The following is a 15997-nucleotide window of genomic DNA, read 5'->3' on the forward strand; positions in this document are numbered from 1 at the left end:
TTTTAAGATTTTATTTATTTATTTTAGAGAGAGAGAGTGGTGGGGAGGGGCCGAGGGAGAGGGAGAAAGCAGATTCGGTGCTTAGCTTGATCTCACAACCCTGAGGTCATGACCAGAGCCAGAGCCAAGAGTTGGAAGCCCAACTGACTGTGCCACCCAGGTGCCCCTTTTTTGTTTGTTTTTAAGTGTGTGCATTGGTGTATAACTTTTTGTTTAGTATGTCTTAGAGATCTTTCCATGTCATTACATGTAGGTCTACTTTATTCCTTTTTAATTGCTGTGTAATATTCTATGGCATAGACGAGACATAGCTTATTTAACCATTCCCCTCTTAATGCACAGTATATGTTATTTGCTAGTTTTTGTTATTATAGTGCTACAGGACAAATTCTTGTAGTTTTTCACATATTGTGTGTTCACATTTGAATGTGTTTTTTTTTAAGATTTCATTTATTTATTTGAGGGAGAGAGAGAGAGGGAGAGCAAAGAGGGAGAATGAGAGGGAGAGCAGAGTCCCCGCTGAGCAGAGAGCCCAATGTGTGGCCCGATCCCAGGACTCTGGGATCATGACCTGAGCCAAAGGCAAATGCTTAATCGACTGAGCTACCCAGACACCCCCACGTTTGAATGTTTCTTAAGGAAGAAAATATGAAGTGGATTTGCTGGATAGGCAGATACACAAATTACAAAATTAATGTTCAAAAAGGCTTTACCTTTTTATACTCTGGTCACTGGTGAATATATAGGAATAAGGGAATATTATTCTTTGCTCGCCTTCCCTTTCTCAATTCCTTCCTCACAGAAATCTGTATTGAGTGCCTAATATATGCCAACCACTGTTCTAGAACTTGGGAATTTAGGAGTAAAGTGGACAGTAAGGTTCTTGTACTCATGGAACTTATATTCATATTTTACTTAATTTTTTATAAACAATCAATGTTCCCAGTCATATATATTTTTACCAGTATGATGGACAAAAGTAGTATCTCAATGTTTTAGATTGTTTTCCCTGATTTTTGATGAACTTAAGTATCATTTAGTATATTTATTGGCCATCTTTTCCTTTGACTTGCCTGTCATTTTTCCTTCAGGTTCCTGACTTGTTCTTATTGATTTATATTAGTCCTTTATATTTTAGATACAAATCCTTTGTTATATATATTGTGCATGTTTTCTCCCGTCATTTTGAAGACATTTATTTGCCTGTTTATTGATTTATAAACTATATATAAAGTGCACAAATCTAAAGTATTCTGCTCAGTGAGTTTTTTCATTTTTAAAAACTCAGCTACCATCCAGAATAAGGTGTGGAAAATTGCCATCATTCTAGAATAGTACTGATCAGTAGAACTTTCTGAAAATAGAAATGGACATTTTCTCTCTCTCCTGTCCAGTACTATAGCCATTACCCATTTGTGGCCATTGAGTGCTTGAAGGGTGGCTAATGCAACTAAGGAACTGATTTTTTTATTTTAATAAATTTATTGAAATTTAAAAAGCCAGGTATTGGATAGCATAGCCTGGTACTCCCATCCAGGTAAGTTTTTTTCTAACTTTATCACCATGGGTTAATTTTGTCAGTTTTTGAATCTCATAAATGGAATTATCTTCTGCTTACTCTTTTGTGTATAAATGCAATCATACATTTCCTACTCTTGCGTTGAGCTTTTTTAAACTACCATGTGTGAGATTCATCCATATTGTTACATGAATCATTATTTGTGTGTGTGTGTTTTATTACTTTGTAATATTTTGTTACACGAACATTCTTTTAAGTGTCTTTTGGTGAACATAGGCATTCATTTTCTTTTGGATAAATTTCTAAGAGTAGAATTGTTTTTGCCATATGATAGAAATATGTTTTTGCCTTAGTAGATATTGCCAAATGGTCTCCCAGAATGGTTAAATGGTTTATATTCCCTCCAATAATATATAACAATTGTGGTTTATTCCACATAATCCCTAACATTTGGTGTGTCACCACTCCCAGGTTTGATGACTTGCTAGGAGGTCTCACAGGACTCAGCATGTAGTCGTGCTCATAGCTATAATTTATTATAGTAAAAGGATACAAAGCAAAATCAGGAATAGGAAATGGCCCATGGGACAAAGTTTGGAGGATATCAAACACAGGCTTCCAAGAGTCCTCTCCTAGTGTGATCACACAGGATATGCCTAATTCTCAGTCCAGCAATGAATAGTGATCACATGTGAAATGTTGTCTACCCGAGGGACTTTTTAGAATGTCGGTGCTCAGAGTTTTTACTGGGGGGCTGGTCACATTGGTACCCTCTGCCTAGCTCCTAGCACGTACCATAATTCCAGATTTCCGGAAGGAAAGCAGGTGTTCAGCATAAACCATATTGTTTGCACAAATAATTTAGGCACAGTGTGCCATTTTTACGAGTTCTGAGGATGTTGGGGACCCTGTCAAAATCCAAGTTTCTAGATGCCAGCGAAGGGTCAACTTTGCGAACAGGCCTTTCAAAGGATAGCAGCCTGAAGTCTGCTATGTTGAGTCTTCTCTGCATGCTTGATTATAGTCATTTAAATTTTTGGCCTTCTGGTGGGTATGTAGCAGTATCTCAGGTTTTTACATTTCCCTGGTAAATAATGCTACTGAACACATTTTCATATGTTGTATTTCATAATATATTGTCCATTTGGATATCTTCTTGGTGAAGTACCTATTCAAAGCCTTTGCCTATTTTTTAAAGTTAGTTGTTATTTTTCTTATTGCTTTGCGGGTTTTTTCATATATTCTGGATGTGAGTTTTCAGTCAGATGTATGTATTATACGTAATTTCTCCAGTCTATGGCTTGTCTATTCACTTTCTTAATGTTGCCTTTTATTGAATAGATACTCTTAATTTTAACAAAGTCTGAGCTGTCAGTGTTTCTCTTACGTGGATAGTCCTTTGTCTCCCTTTTAAGAAATCTTTTTCTATCCTGGTGTCCTGGAGATAGTCTCTTATGTTTTCTTTTGGAGGCTTTATTGTTTTACCTGTTGCATTTATGTTTGTGACCCACCTCAGATTGAGTGTGTTTGGTATGAGGAAAAGGTTGATTGTCTTTTCTCTGTAAGGATATATAATTATGGGGGCGCCTGGGTGGCACAGCAGTTAAGCGTCTGCCTTCGGCTCGGGGCGTGATCCTGGCGTTCTGGGATCGAGCCCCACATCAGGCTCCTCTGCTATGAGCCTGCTTCTTCCTCTCCCACTCCCCCTGCTTGTGTTCCGTCTCTCGCTGGCTGTCTCTATCTCTGTCAAATTAAAAAAAAAAAATCTTAAAAAGGATATATAATTATGTTCCAACACCATTATTCAGAAGAACTGATTTTTTCCACAGAATGGCAGTGGCGTCTTTGTTGTAAATCATATGATCGTATGTGTGTTGGTCTATTTCTGGACTATTCACTCTGTTAGTCTCTGTCTGTCCTTGTACCAATAAGATACTTATTATTGTAACTTACAGTCTTTCTGTCTTGTAGTATAAATCTTCTAACTTTGTTCTTCAGGATATCTTGGCTATCCGTTGCATTTTTTGTAAATTTGAGAATCAGCTTGTCATTTTCTACATATCAAATAATCCTGTTGGGATTTTAATCCATATTGCATTGAATTTATAAATTAATTTAGGGAGAATTGATGTCTTAACAATTTTAAGTCCCATGACCATGAAATACCTTTCATTTTATTTAAGGTTTCTTTTACTTTACCTTATCAGTGTTTCATAGTTTTCAGTGTAGAGGTTTTGCATATCTTCTATTAGATTTAATTCATAGGCTTCGTAATTTCTTAAATGTTTAATTTCTTAAATGGCATTTAAAAAATTCCATTGAAAATTTTTTTCCCTGTTATGTAGAAATAGTCGATTTTTGTATGTGGACTTTGGACCTAGCAATCTTAGTACATTTACTTACTATTTCTAGCAGTTTGTAGATTATTTGGAGTTTTCTGTATACACACTCATGTTCTCTGTTAATATAGACAGTTTGAATTTTGATTTTCCAACCATTATACTTTTTAATTCTTTTTCATACTTTATTGTACTGGACCACCAGTATAGTGTTGATTAGTGTATGGACCCTGTTCTCTCAGTTTCAGGAGGAAAGCATATAATAATCATTGAATGTATCTGATGTTGATATCATTATTCATAGTAAGGAAATTCTCTTCTATTCTGGTTTTTGAGAGTTTTTATCATGAACACGTGTTATATTTTATGAAATGCTTTTCTACGTATTGAGGTTAGCATTAAGCTAATTGTGAATTTTAAGTAAAATAGCACGTGATAAGTGAATACAATGTCTAGTCCACAATAAGCACGCAGTTTTTAGCTGTTATTCTTCTGAGGACTTTTTCTTATAAGACATAAGTGGTGAATATTCCTTCTCAAGATGCAAGAATTTGCTTAAGTTTGTAAGCAGTTTTTATATTTTGAAATGGGTTGATTAATTTTAATAATTATACAGTTGGATATTGGGATGTTTGCTTGACGATTTTAAGCATGGATTCTGTTAACTCTATTATCCATGCTTTTACTGTTTCTTTGCCAGGTGGCTATCATTTACAAGATTAGTTTTTTTTGTTTGACAGGCCTTATGCTTTTTGCTCATTATATGCTTTTAAAAGTAAATTATATTCTTTAGGTATTTCATTGTTAAATTTTAGTATTAGGACAGAATATTCTAATTCTAGAAACCAAGTGTATAGTTAATCTAATTTTGTTTTGGAGCATGTAGTTGGCATTGAGTTCTTGTGGTATAGACCTTGGTTGTGGAATCTACCAGAACTAGATTTATATTCTGGCACTACCACTTATTAACAGTATTGCTAAAGAAGAAGTCAAAATGTCTCTCTTCGCAGATGACATGATACTCTATATAGAAAACCCAAAAGACTCCACCCCCAAACTACTAGAACTTACAGAGCAATTCAGTAATGTGGCGGGATACAAAATCAATGCTCAGAAATCAGTTGCATTTCTATACACGAACAATAAGACTGAAGAAAGAGAAATTAGGGAATCCATTCCATTTACAATAGCACCAAAAATCATACATTACCTCGGAATTAACCAGAGACGTAAAGGATCTATATTCTAGAAACTACAAATCACTCTTGAAAGACATTGAAGAAGACACAAAAAGGTGGAAAAATATTCCATGCTCATGGATCGGAAGAATAAACATAGTTAACATGTCTGTGCTACCCAGAGCAATCTATACTTTCAATGCCATCCCGATCAAAATACCAATGACAGTTTTCAAAGAGCTGGAACAAACAGCCCTTAAATTTGTGTGGAAACAGAAAAGGCTCCGAATCACCAAGGAAATGTTGAAAAGGGAAAACAAAGCTGGGGGCATCATGTTGCCAGATTTCAAGCTATACTGCAAAGCTGTGATCACCAAGACGGCATGGTACTGGCACAAAAACAGACACATAGACCAATGGAACAGAACAGAGAACCCAGAAATGGACCCTCGGCACTTTGGGCAACTAATCTTTGACAAAGCAGGAAAAAACATCCAGTGGAAAAAAGACAGTCTCTTCAAGAAGTGGTGCTGGGAAAATTGGACAGCTATATGTAAAAGAATGAAGCTTGACCACTCTCTCACACCATACACAAAGGTAAACTCCAAATGGATGAAAGACCTTGATGTGAGACAGGAATCCATCAAAATCCTAGAGGAGAACATAGGCTGCAACCTCTTGGCCACAGCAACTTCTTTCATGACACATCTCCAAAGGCAAGAGAAACAAAAGAAAAAATGAACTTGTGGGACTTCATCAAGATAAAAAGCTTCTGCACGGTCAAGGAAACAGTCAAAAAAAACTAAGAGGCAGCCCACGGAATGGGAGAAGATATTTGCAAATGACACTACAGATAAAAGACTGGTATCCAAGATCTACAAAGAACTTCTTAAACTCAATACATGTGAAACAAATAATCAAATCAAAAAATGGGCAGAAGATATGAACAGACACTTTTCCAATGAAGACATACAAATGGCTGACAGACACATGAAAAAATGTTCAAAATCATTAGCTATCGGGGAAATTCAAATCAAAACCACCTTGAGATACCACCTTACACCAGTTAGAATGGCAAAAATTGACAAGGCAGGAAACAACAAATGTTGGAGAGGATGTGGAGAAAGGGGAAACCCTCTTACACTGTTGGTGGGAATGCCAGTTGGTACAGCCAATTTGGAAAACAGTGTGGAGGTCCCTTAAAAAGTTCAAAATAGAGCTGCCCTATGACCCAGCAATTGCATTACTGAGTATTTACCCCAAAGATACAGACGTAGTGAAGAGAAAGGCCATATGCACCCCGGTGTTCGTAGCAGCATTGTCCACAATAGCTAAATTGTGGAAGGAGCCGAGATGCCCTTCAACAGATGACTGGATTAAGAAGATGTGGTCTATATATACAATGGAATATTACTCAGCCATCAGAAAGGAGGATTACCCAACATTTGCAACAACATGGACGGGACTGGAGGAGATTATGCTAAGTGAAATAAGTCAAGCAGAGAAAGACAACTATCGTACGGTTTCACTCATTTATGGAGCATAAGAGATAGGAAGATTGGTAGGAGAAGGAAGGGAAGAAGGAAGGGGGAGTAAACAGAAGGGGGAATGAACCATGAGAGACTGTGGACTCTGGGAAACAAACTGAGGGCTTCAGAGAGGAGAGGGTGGGGGATTGGGATAGACCGGTGATGGGTATTAAGGAGGGCACATATTGCATGGTGCACTGGGTGTTGTATGCAAATAATGAATCATGGAATGTTGCATCAAAAACTGGGGATGTACTGTATGGTGACTGATATAACAAAATAAAAATTATAAAAAAATAAAAACCAACCCAGTATTGCTAGTACAAGCTGTTTACTTTCTGAGCCTTGTTTTGCTCTCTAATAACAATAATAGGTCGGTTTGGATTTTTTAGAATTTTGAGTAAATTTTATTCATTTTTATTTTTGTGTGTGTAGGAATTCTTTCAGCATAATTATTTTGCTGTTTATATAAATAGTTCATTTTATTGCTTGGTAGTGTTCCATTGCATGGATATACCATTCATTTTTTAATGGACATTCCAAAAACGGTCATAAGGAAAGTTTGAGGAGTGATGGATATATTCATTATCTTCATTTTGGTGATTGTTTCATGGGTGTATACTCATCAGATGTACCCTTTAAATCACTATATGTAGATTATACTTCACAAAAGCAGTTAAAAAGGTTAAGTGGTTTTGTGATCAGCGATTGACAGGAAGAAAAGGAAAGTATTTCTGTTCTAACATATCTCCAGTTTGAAAGCCCTATCTATTAATTTAATAATCAAATATTAAATGCTTTAATAGCTAATAATAGTTTGTATTACTCTGGCTTGTTAAGGATTAAACCACATATGTTGAAAAGCATTTGGAATGTAAGTATCCAGCAAAGGTTAATTTATTATATCGTTTCTCTTTCCAAGTTTTAATTAACAGTATTCCTTATTTTTAATGAACTAGTTTTGTATATATGTTGTCTTGGTTTGGGTTAATGAAGAGTCCAAGAAAGTTACTCTGGAAGCACAAGCTTTATTTTTTTTCAAAAGGCTATGCCCCCCACATTCATTTTAGATGCTTCATTTTTTACATTCAAATTTATTATATAAATCTGGAATAATTTCAACTTACTTTTTTCTCAACATGCATCCTGTGTATTTAAAAATTCATTTTTATGTCTTACATTTAGGCAAATCAGGGCAGATTTTTAGTCTATTTTACTTTCTTACTTTAAAGTTAATCTCACTTGAATTATAATCATTGTACATGTACTTACATAAAATGGTTGGAATTCAAAATGATCTCAGTTGAAACGCTTAAAATTTCGCACTTTAGAAGTTAGCTTAAAATGTGCCATTAATCATTTGCCCACTTCACACACACAAAAATAAGACTATATAGATCCTTGCTTCGTAAGAGCTGAAGCACACTTTTCATATTTCTTTCATGTAGGCTTAGTTCAACCTAAAATTTGTGGCTAGGAAAAGCTTAAGAACTGTACCTACTATTCTAAAGCCAGCGGTAGAAGAGTAACCTGTGGCGAAATCTGTTAGAGCAAGAGTCCTTACCTAGTGGATTGAACCAAACTAGCAGTTCTCAAAGTCAGCAACAGATGTCTGAGATTCTGTCTTCATTCTGGCACTTGGTAGTTTTGCCACTTGATTTTGGGTAGGTCACTTATTTCTGTGTCTCAGTTTCATCAGTTGTAAAATGCTGTGACCTCCTCTCAGTGATCACGTGTGATCATGTATATGAGAAAGCTTTGGCATATTTAGAAGTGGTAGATACGAAAGTGTATGGTCCTTGGGCTACTTGCTGCTTATATTCCTCTTAATCATGTTCTTCTTTACTTGTAGTTGGCCTGAGATTTCCAGGTGGAAGGGGTATCAGTATCTTTTCGATGTCTTGTTCCTTTCTTGCATCCTGAGATTTCAGGGCTATAGGACAATGAAAAGTAGCTCCTTCCTAATGAAAAGACTGAAGGCCTCTGCTCTTGAGTACTGCTTCATTGGGGCTTCATATAATTTTTTTGTGATATTTTGATATCAGTGGGAGGTTACAATTAAAACCTAACTATTTTGTCTCTAATTGCTAGCATTTATTGAGTATGTGCCAGGATTTTTTCTTCACAAGAAAGAGTCACAAAAACCTCGAGTGATTGTCCAAGGTCATAGAGCTGGGATTCAAACACAGGCACATTGTTTCTAGAGCCCAGGCTCTTAACCACTATGTCATATTGCCTTACTTATTATTATTCAGCCCTGAGTATCAGTGTGAGACTTTAAAAGCGATGCATGTTTATTGTATAAAAAAGAAAACAAAAATTCTTAATTCCATAATCCACAGATAATCACCATTAGAGCAGTTTCTTTCCATTTTTCCTATGTCAAACAATTTTCCTACTGTTGTACATTCAGATTCTTTCCAGTTCTCACACTATTCTAAGTACTGCTACAGTGCTATTTCTAGAAGTGGGTTATTGGGTCAGAGGGCATGATCATTAATGCCATGTATTGATTCCCAGATTGTCATCTAGAAAAGCTTATACATTATGTTCTCTTCAGCAGTGTGTGAAAATGCCCCATTTAGGTTTGTTTCAAAAATGAGCGTGATAGAAGAAAAAAGCTATTTTCTTTTGTTTGTTGCTCTGTGTTTTGAATGCCATAGCTTTACCATGCTCCTACTTTATTTTTGACAGGGACATTTGGTAATGTCTGGAAACACTTTTTTTTTTTTTTAAAGATTTTATTTATTTATTTGACAGAGATAGAGACAGCCAGCAAGAGAGGGAGCACAAGCAGGGGGAGTGGGGGAGGAAGAAGCAGGCTCATAGCGGAGGAGCCTGATGTGGGGCTCGATCCCATAACGCCGGGATCACGCCCTGAGCCAAAGGCAGACGCTTAACCGCTGTGCCACCCAGGCGCCCCTGGAAACACTTTTGATTGTCATGAGATGGAGTGGTGCTATAGTCATCTAATAGTAGAGGCCATAGATCCTGCTAAATACAATGCATGGGACAGGCCCACCACAAAGAATTACCCGGTCTAACATGTCAGTAGTGCTGAGGCTAGCTATAAAACCCTGGTTTATAGTAAGCTCTTAAAATCTAGAAGAAATGTATTTATTGGCAAGATGCTTTAAACACTTATTTCTATTGGGCTTTATCTTATTATCTAGGAATAGAAAAGTCCATTTTTTGGGGCTTTAACATGAAGCAGGCAAACTTTGGTTAGTCTCTGGATTGTTGAGTGCTTCATATTTCATATATAAAATCTAATGGAATCAATTCTTAGAGAACTCTCCTAAGCCCTTTGAACAGCTTGGAATGTTCGTAATGATTCTACAGTTGTGTCTTCCTTTAGATTTGCCTTACCTTCTTTTTTATTTGGGGTTACCGTTAAAATCTATAATGTCTCTGGTTCTCAAAACAAAAATCTAAAAACTTCTTGTCGGAATTAGTAATTAGAATATCTTTGGAACCTAAACTCCAAGCAGCTTTTCCAACATAAAACTTAGTTATTTGGGGGGCGCCTGGGTGGCACAGCGGTTAAGCCTCTGCCTTCGGCTCAGGGCGTGATCCCGGCATTGTGGGATCGAGCCCCACAAGGCTCCTCTGCTGTGAGCCTGCTTCTTCCTCTCCCACTCCCCCTGCTTGTGTTCCCTCCTCTTGCTGGCTGTCTCTATCTCTGTCAAATAAATAAATAAAATCTTTAAAAAAAAAAAAAAACTTAGTTATTTGGGGTCTTTATGTTGGGATTCAATTAATTTGCCTTTATTTTAATTTTCATATTTATCAATTTTTTTCTCTTATGAGTTACAATAAAAACCTGTTTATAACTAAAGATGGCATACATAAACATATCATTAGGACTTCTTATCATTTATAGGCAGGAAAATGTTCAGTGCACCCAAATTCCTCTTTTATTAACCCTTATCAAGGGAAACATGATAATCTTATTTGTTGTGGGGGGGGGTCCTGAAAGTCATATTTATTATTAATTTGTTAATTTTTTAATGTAGGTTCCAAAAAACTTGTGAATTTCTCTAAATTCTTTTAAATACAGATCTTGTGACTGCTAGAGCTGATATAATTGTTGTCCTTATTCTATTTTTATAGTTCTGCTTTTTCTAAAAAAAGCTGTTCATGAGCTTTGTCCTTTTGTGCTTCACAGGAACCAGCACCTATGACAGAAGATCTGCTAGAAGAGCAGTCGGAGGTTCTGGCTAAATTAGGTACATCAGCAGAAGGGGCTCACCTCCGAGCACGCATGCAGAGTGCCTGTCTGCTTTCAGATATGGAGTCTTTTAAGGTGGGTCACGCTGTCAGAGCTTGGGAGTCTATTTTGAGCTATTCTGGGATGAAGCTGTAAAAGTCACTCTCTAAAGTAGTGTGAAGGCCTGAATGTCTTTTTTATTAAACGTTTTGATTTCTTAGTAGTTACAGCAACCTACATTTATCTCCTAAAGGTCATAGCCAGACTTGTTTCTTAAATTTAAAAAAAGAACAAATCTTTGAATAGTAGTCGAAAGTTGAGAATTGAATCATTTCTTTATGTGCTTTGGGATGTTTTTCTCCTTTGTGTGTGTTTACCCAATTTAATGCATGACTTTTAGGAAACCCTTAGAATTTAACATAGGCTGCTTCATTCAACAAACCTTTTGATTGCCTTCTTTGTGACTTGTACTGTGATTAGATAAGTAGGAAATACAATGTTTATCCTCAGTTATAGTCTATTTTGGTTGTGGAGGGAGATATGTAAATAATTATGTGATGCGTTCACTTATGAAGGCAGTGTCAAAAAGGTGACTGACTCTGCTGAGTGGGTCATGGAGAGTTTCTCAGAAGAGGCATCATTTAGGATGAGTAGGCATTTGCTCCCTGGAGAAGAATATTTTAAGTTTAGATATAGGCCTGTATTAGAACATAGAGGGTTCAGAGAATGGTGACATTTAGCTTATTAGCTTAAAAACCCAGGGATGAAGAAAGGTCTTTTGTTTTTGAATTACTTATTCTTGAAAGCTGAGGTAAAGCCACGTATATTAAAAACAACAACAAAACAACCAAGTCGGTAGTCTGTTTGGCCATAGGCCTTCCTTGTGCCTCCTGCTGATACTCTGAATTGTCTCCCATGCCCAGATTTTCCTCCTTGACCTGCTGCTATTTGTGATGGCCTCCATCTCCCCATTCCGTAGCCTCCAATCAGTCCTGCTTTCATGCTGTATGCCAGCCTGGGTTTGATTTTTTTTTTCAATATAAATACCTTTTGAAAACCTATGTCACTTTTATCTTCCCTGTTAGCAGATTTTAGTGACAGTAAAAGGGAATGCTTTTATTCTCTGCTTATTTCCCCCATCTTTACCAAAAGAAAAAAAAATCTTCAGGAAGCTTCTTGAGAGGTATGTGTTTTTCTTAGAGATTAAAAAGATACGGAAAATCTGTGCATTTTGTTCTGCTGTGAGACAAGAAAGAGAGACATATTGTTTTAAAACAAATAGGTGGTGTAGTGGAAAAAGAGAAGACAGTTGACTCTCAGGGCATGTGTTAAAAAGGTAGAAAAGGGTGTATGTGCATAGTAGGACCGCTGCAGTAGCTGTTTTCATACCTGACTTCTAGCTGTCTTCATATTTATCTGTCCCTATCCTGCTACAGCATCCTTGCAGAGGCACTTAGAAGACAAAATTCCAAATTGGAACTATAGAAGTTTTCTTCATAGAAACATATTGGCTCCTCATGGGAAGGTTCTGTATAATTCCAACACTGTACCTCAGTAAAACTGGGTTCATTAGACTGTTCTAGACTAACTTGAGTACCTATAAATCTCTTTAAACATGGTTTTAATAAAAAGATTGTATTTCACATAGCCAAGTTACACATCTGTCTCTATGTGGGAATCAGTTAATATATTTAAGGAAATAAAGTCATTCTAAAATAGACATGGTTGCCTTTCCCTTTTTATATGAGGGTGACTTGGTATTAGGGGCTCTTAGGAGAGTCTGCAGAGCTTTGGATCAATGCTGGTACGTACCTGAGGTCCTACACCTCGCAATAGGACGGGGCCTGTTCTCGAGCATGTCCTTCAAGTACATACCTTAACAGTAGAAAGAAGATAAGCCATAGATGAAGTGAGCCTTGACTTTCTCCTGGTAGCTGTATGTTCAGCCTGGTATAATAAGGCCAGGCAGAAGGAAGAATTTTTGTGTGAAAAGTTGTTTTTTTTTTTAAACTTCAGTAGTGCAGGAGTTCAGTATTTTTTTCTTCAAGTTCATTCTCTTCTCTCAAGGTCTATCTCTAGGTCCTAAGATGTTTTTATGTGGGTGTGTTATTGCCGGGTTAATAACTAGATCTTTGTACATGAATCCTGAGTCATGCAGCAATCTTGATCCATTGTAGTTCACAGCATTTTTTTGTTGCCACGATGCCATAGCCCTTAGAAGTTTATGTTGTTGACTCTTAGTTAAGGACCTTCTTCTGAGTCCTCATCCCTCAGGGGGATTTCCTAAATTGATGGGGATGGTGAAGCTGAGAGACAGTGAGCTCAATGAGGAGAAATGGGCAGTTTGCTCTTTACATTAAAGACTGACTATTCTTACCATGTCCGTTTTCATTTTGGTTAGAGGTTAATTTAATTTAAAAAAGGAAGAAAATGATCTTCTGCTTATTAGCACTTCCTTGTTAATGTTTATATCACTTAACTTTATCAGGAAAATAAAATAGTACTCATAGCAGGAAGTATATGTTGTGGTAGAGAATTTAACCAAAAAGGTATGTGTTCAATGTGTGCACACATATCCTTTGAGTGTGTGTGTGAGTGTGTGTGTATGTGTGTATCCATCTTCAGTACTCTACTGATACATCACGGACCCTTGCAAAAAAGACCTCCATGCCTTACCACTAAGACTGTGAAGGCCCTTCTTTTTTCCAAGCTTGACTGTAGAATTACTTGAAGAATTTTAGCATGCATCATCATTAAGTCTAGACTTATCCACTAAATAAAAGTTTCATTAGTTGGTTTCAGAAACCTGAAAAGCAATAGTTTGAATTCCAGTTCCTTAACAGGACAAAAGCAATTCATGTGATGGTGATTTGTTATATAAAGCACAAGAATTAGATGACTGAATAGAACATTCCTGAGGTTAGCTGATAGTTATTGCATATCAGTATTGTTTTATTGAGGGAAAAAACAGAACTTCTCTATTATTGTGTTATTATTCTGATCATATTGTATATTATTTAATTACTTGACTTGAGCTTATTTGATACTTTTCCAAGTATTGAGTAGTTACTATATTATAATTTTAAACTTATTTATGTAACTTATAATACACTTAAGAGAATTATTTTCACTTCACATCAACTTTTTATTTCTAAATTCATCAAATGTTTTCTTGTTCTGTAAAATGGAGACAACAAAAGAAAATGCTTTTGGTACTTGAACATCTGACCTGTTTTAAAGGTGACATTCAGGCTTATGTCACATATTAGATTTTGTAAAGATTAGATAAGCTTTTTGTGAAAGTATGATTTTGTAAACAGGTTTATCACTACCTGTTGATTTTTATTTGGTTCTTCTGAATTTTTTTGCCTTATTTTAGGCAGCTAATCCAGGTTGTTTTCTGGAAGATTTTGTGAGGTGGTACTCACCCCGGGATTATATTGAAGAGGAAGTCATTGATGAAAAGGGCAACATGGTTCTGAAAGGAGAACTGAGTGCCCGAATGAAGATTCCAAGCAATATGTGGGTAGAAGCCTGGGAAACAGCTAAGCCAATTCCTGCTAGAAGGCAGAGGAGACTTTTTGATGATACACGGGAAGCAGAAAAGGTAACTGAGGTTTGAGTATCTAATACTAAAAAGCTAACAATTGTTCTAGCATTTTAAAAACTCACTATAATAGACGTTAAAGCTTTGGACACACTTGAGAAGCAAAGCTTTGAAATTTAATGGGCCTTTTATATATCTGCTATTCACATGTAAGATTTTAGAACTATTTGCAGGGGCGCCTGGGTGGCACAGCGGTTGAGCGTCTGCCTTCGGCTCAGGGCGTGATCCCGGCGTTATGGGATCGAGCCACATCAGGCTCCTCCGCTATGAGCCTGCTTCTTCCTCTCCCACTCCCCCTGCTTGTGTTCCCCTCTCTTGCTGGCTGTCTCTATCTCTGTCAAATAAATAAATAAAATCTTAAAAAAAAAAAAAAAAGATTTTAGAACTATTTGCAAATAGGCTGGAGAATATAAGAAGTGTATATTTTATATAAAATGCTTACCATTGGACTGTCTTACAGCATATGTCAAAAGCCTTAAAGATGGTCACATCCTTTGACCTAGCAGTTCAACTACCAAAAAATTTATTAAGGAAATAATAAGAAATGCATAAATATTAATGTGTAAAAACAATGTTCAACAAAGTTTTCTAGTGAAAAGTTAGATACAACAAAAGTTTCCAGAAATAAGGCTTGGTTCAGTAAATATGGTATAATCATTTGGTGGACTGCTTTGTAATTATTAAAAAATATTTAGAGTTCTGGAGAATAGTGGCAGCCACCTGATAACAAATTGTCCTACACACTCTCCCACTCAGCTCCCCCTAAGCCCCATGATATTAGTAAGAAGATAAATCTATGCCTTCAGCATTAAGATATAGAGACTATAGTGACCTTTGAATTAACTTTAAGTAGAGAAATAAGCCAAATTTCAGTAGTTCCTAGTGCTGTAAGCCTGTATATAGAGAGTGGGGGCAGGGAGTCTTAAAAAGAAGAGCCAAACAGTACATCCCCGGTTTCCGATGTAAAGTTCGATGATTCATTAGTTGCATATGTACTGTATGGTGACTAACATAATATAATAAAAAAAAAAAACATTAAAAAAAATAAATAAAATTCTCTTTTATTAAAAAAAAAAAAGAGCCAAAAGATATGGAAGACTTAGATGGAGCACAGTCACCCCAGAAGGAGAGAACTTAACATTAATACTCAGTGCAAAATAATGCAAATATGGCTTGATAGTTCACAGCACTGGCTATAGAGAAGGGGCTTGAAGTGGGCAGAAATATAAGTGGACACTCGGAGAGACACTGCCTTGGCAAGAAACAGATATATAGAGACAGAATGATACCATTTGAGATAAAGCAGTGATGGGGAAAAAGGAATAAGGGGAAAATTACGGATCCTGCAGAAATGCAGGATCGGCCTTTGTCACCCCCTCCCCCATCCAGACAAATGGTACAAAAGAGGGCACTTTTAAACTGTGATATGACTAGGATTGGTAAAGAGCAGCCATATCCATACAAAACTACTATAAAAAAGCAGAAAATACAGATACGATTAATTGAGCTAATAAAAACATTTCCCAGAAGATTGACCATGAAGGAGAAAAAAATTGTAACAATCCAAAAGGAGTCAGATGTCCTCAAACCAGCATGAAGGATATAAAAAATCATG

At 36.5% G+C, this 15997-nt stretch overlaps 1 protein-coding gene across 5 annotated transcripts in view; it reads left to right on the forward strand.

Moving 5' to 3' along the window:
* Positions 1-15997, forward strand: part of RAB3GAP1 (RAB3 GTPase activating protein catalytic subunit 1) — a 134879-nt gene that overhangs the window by 82157 nt on the left and 36725 nt on the right. For all 5 annotated transcript variants that reach the window (XR_004623449.1, XR_004623450.1, XM_034654475.1 and 2 more), the window contains exons 18-19: positions 10734-10871; positions 14155-14382. Coding sequence is in view for 3 of the 5 variants with exons in the window: in XM_034654475.1 (XP_034510366.1) it covers positions 10734-10871; positions 14155-14382 (366 nt within the window). In the remaining 2 variants the exon portion in view is untranslated. The remainder of the gene's footprint in view (positions 1-10733; positions 10872-14154; positions 14383-15997) is intronic.

Source organism: Ailuropoda melanoleuca, chromosome 2 (genome assembly GCF_002007445.2).
Source record: "Ailuropoda melanoleuca isolate Jingjing chromosome 2, ASM200744v2, whole genome shotgun sequence".
NCBI classification, from domain to species: Eukaryota; Metazoa; Chordata; class Mammalia; order Carnivora; family Ursidae; genus Ailuropoda; species Ailuropoda melanoleuca.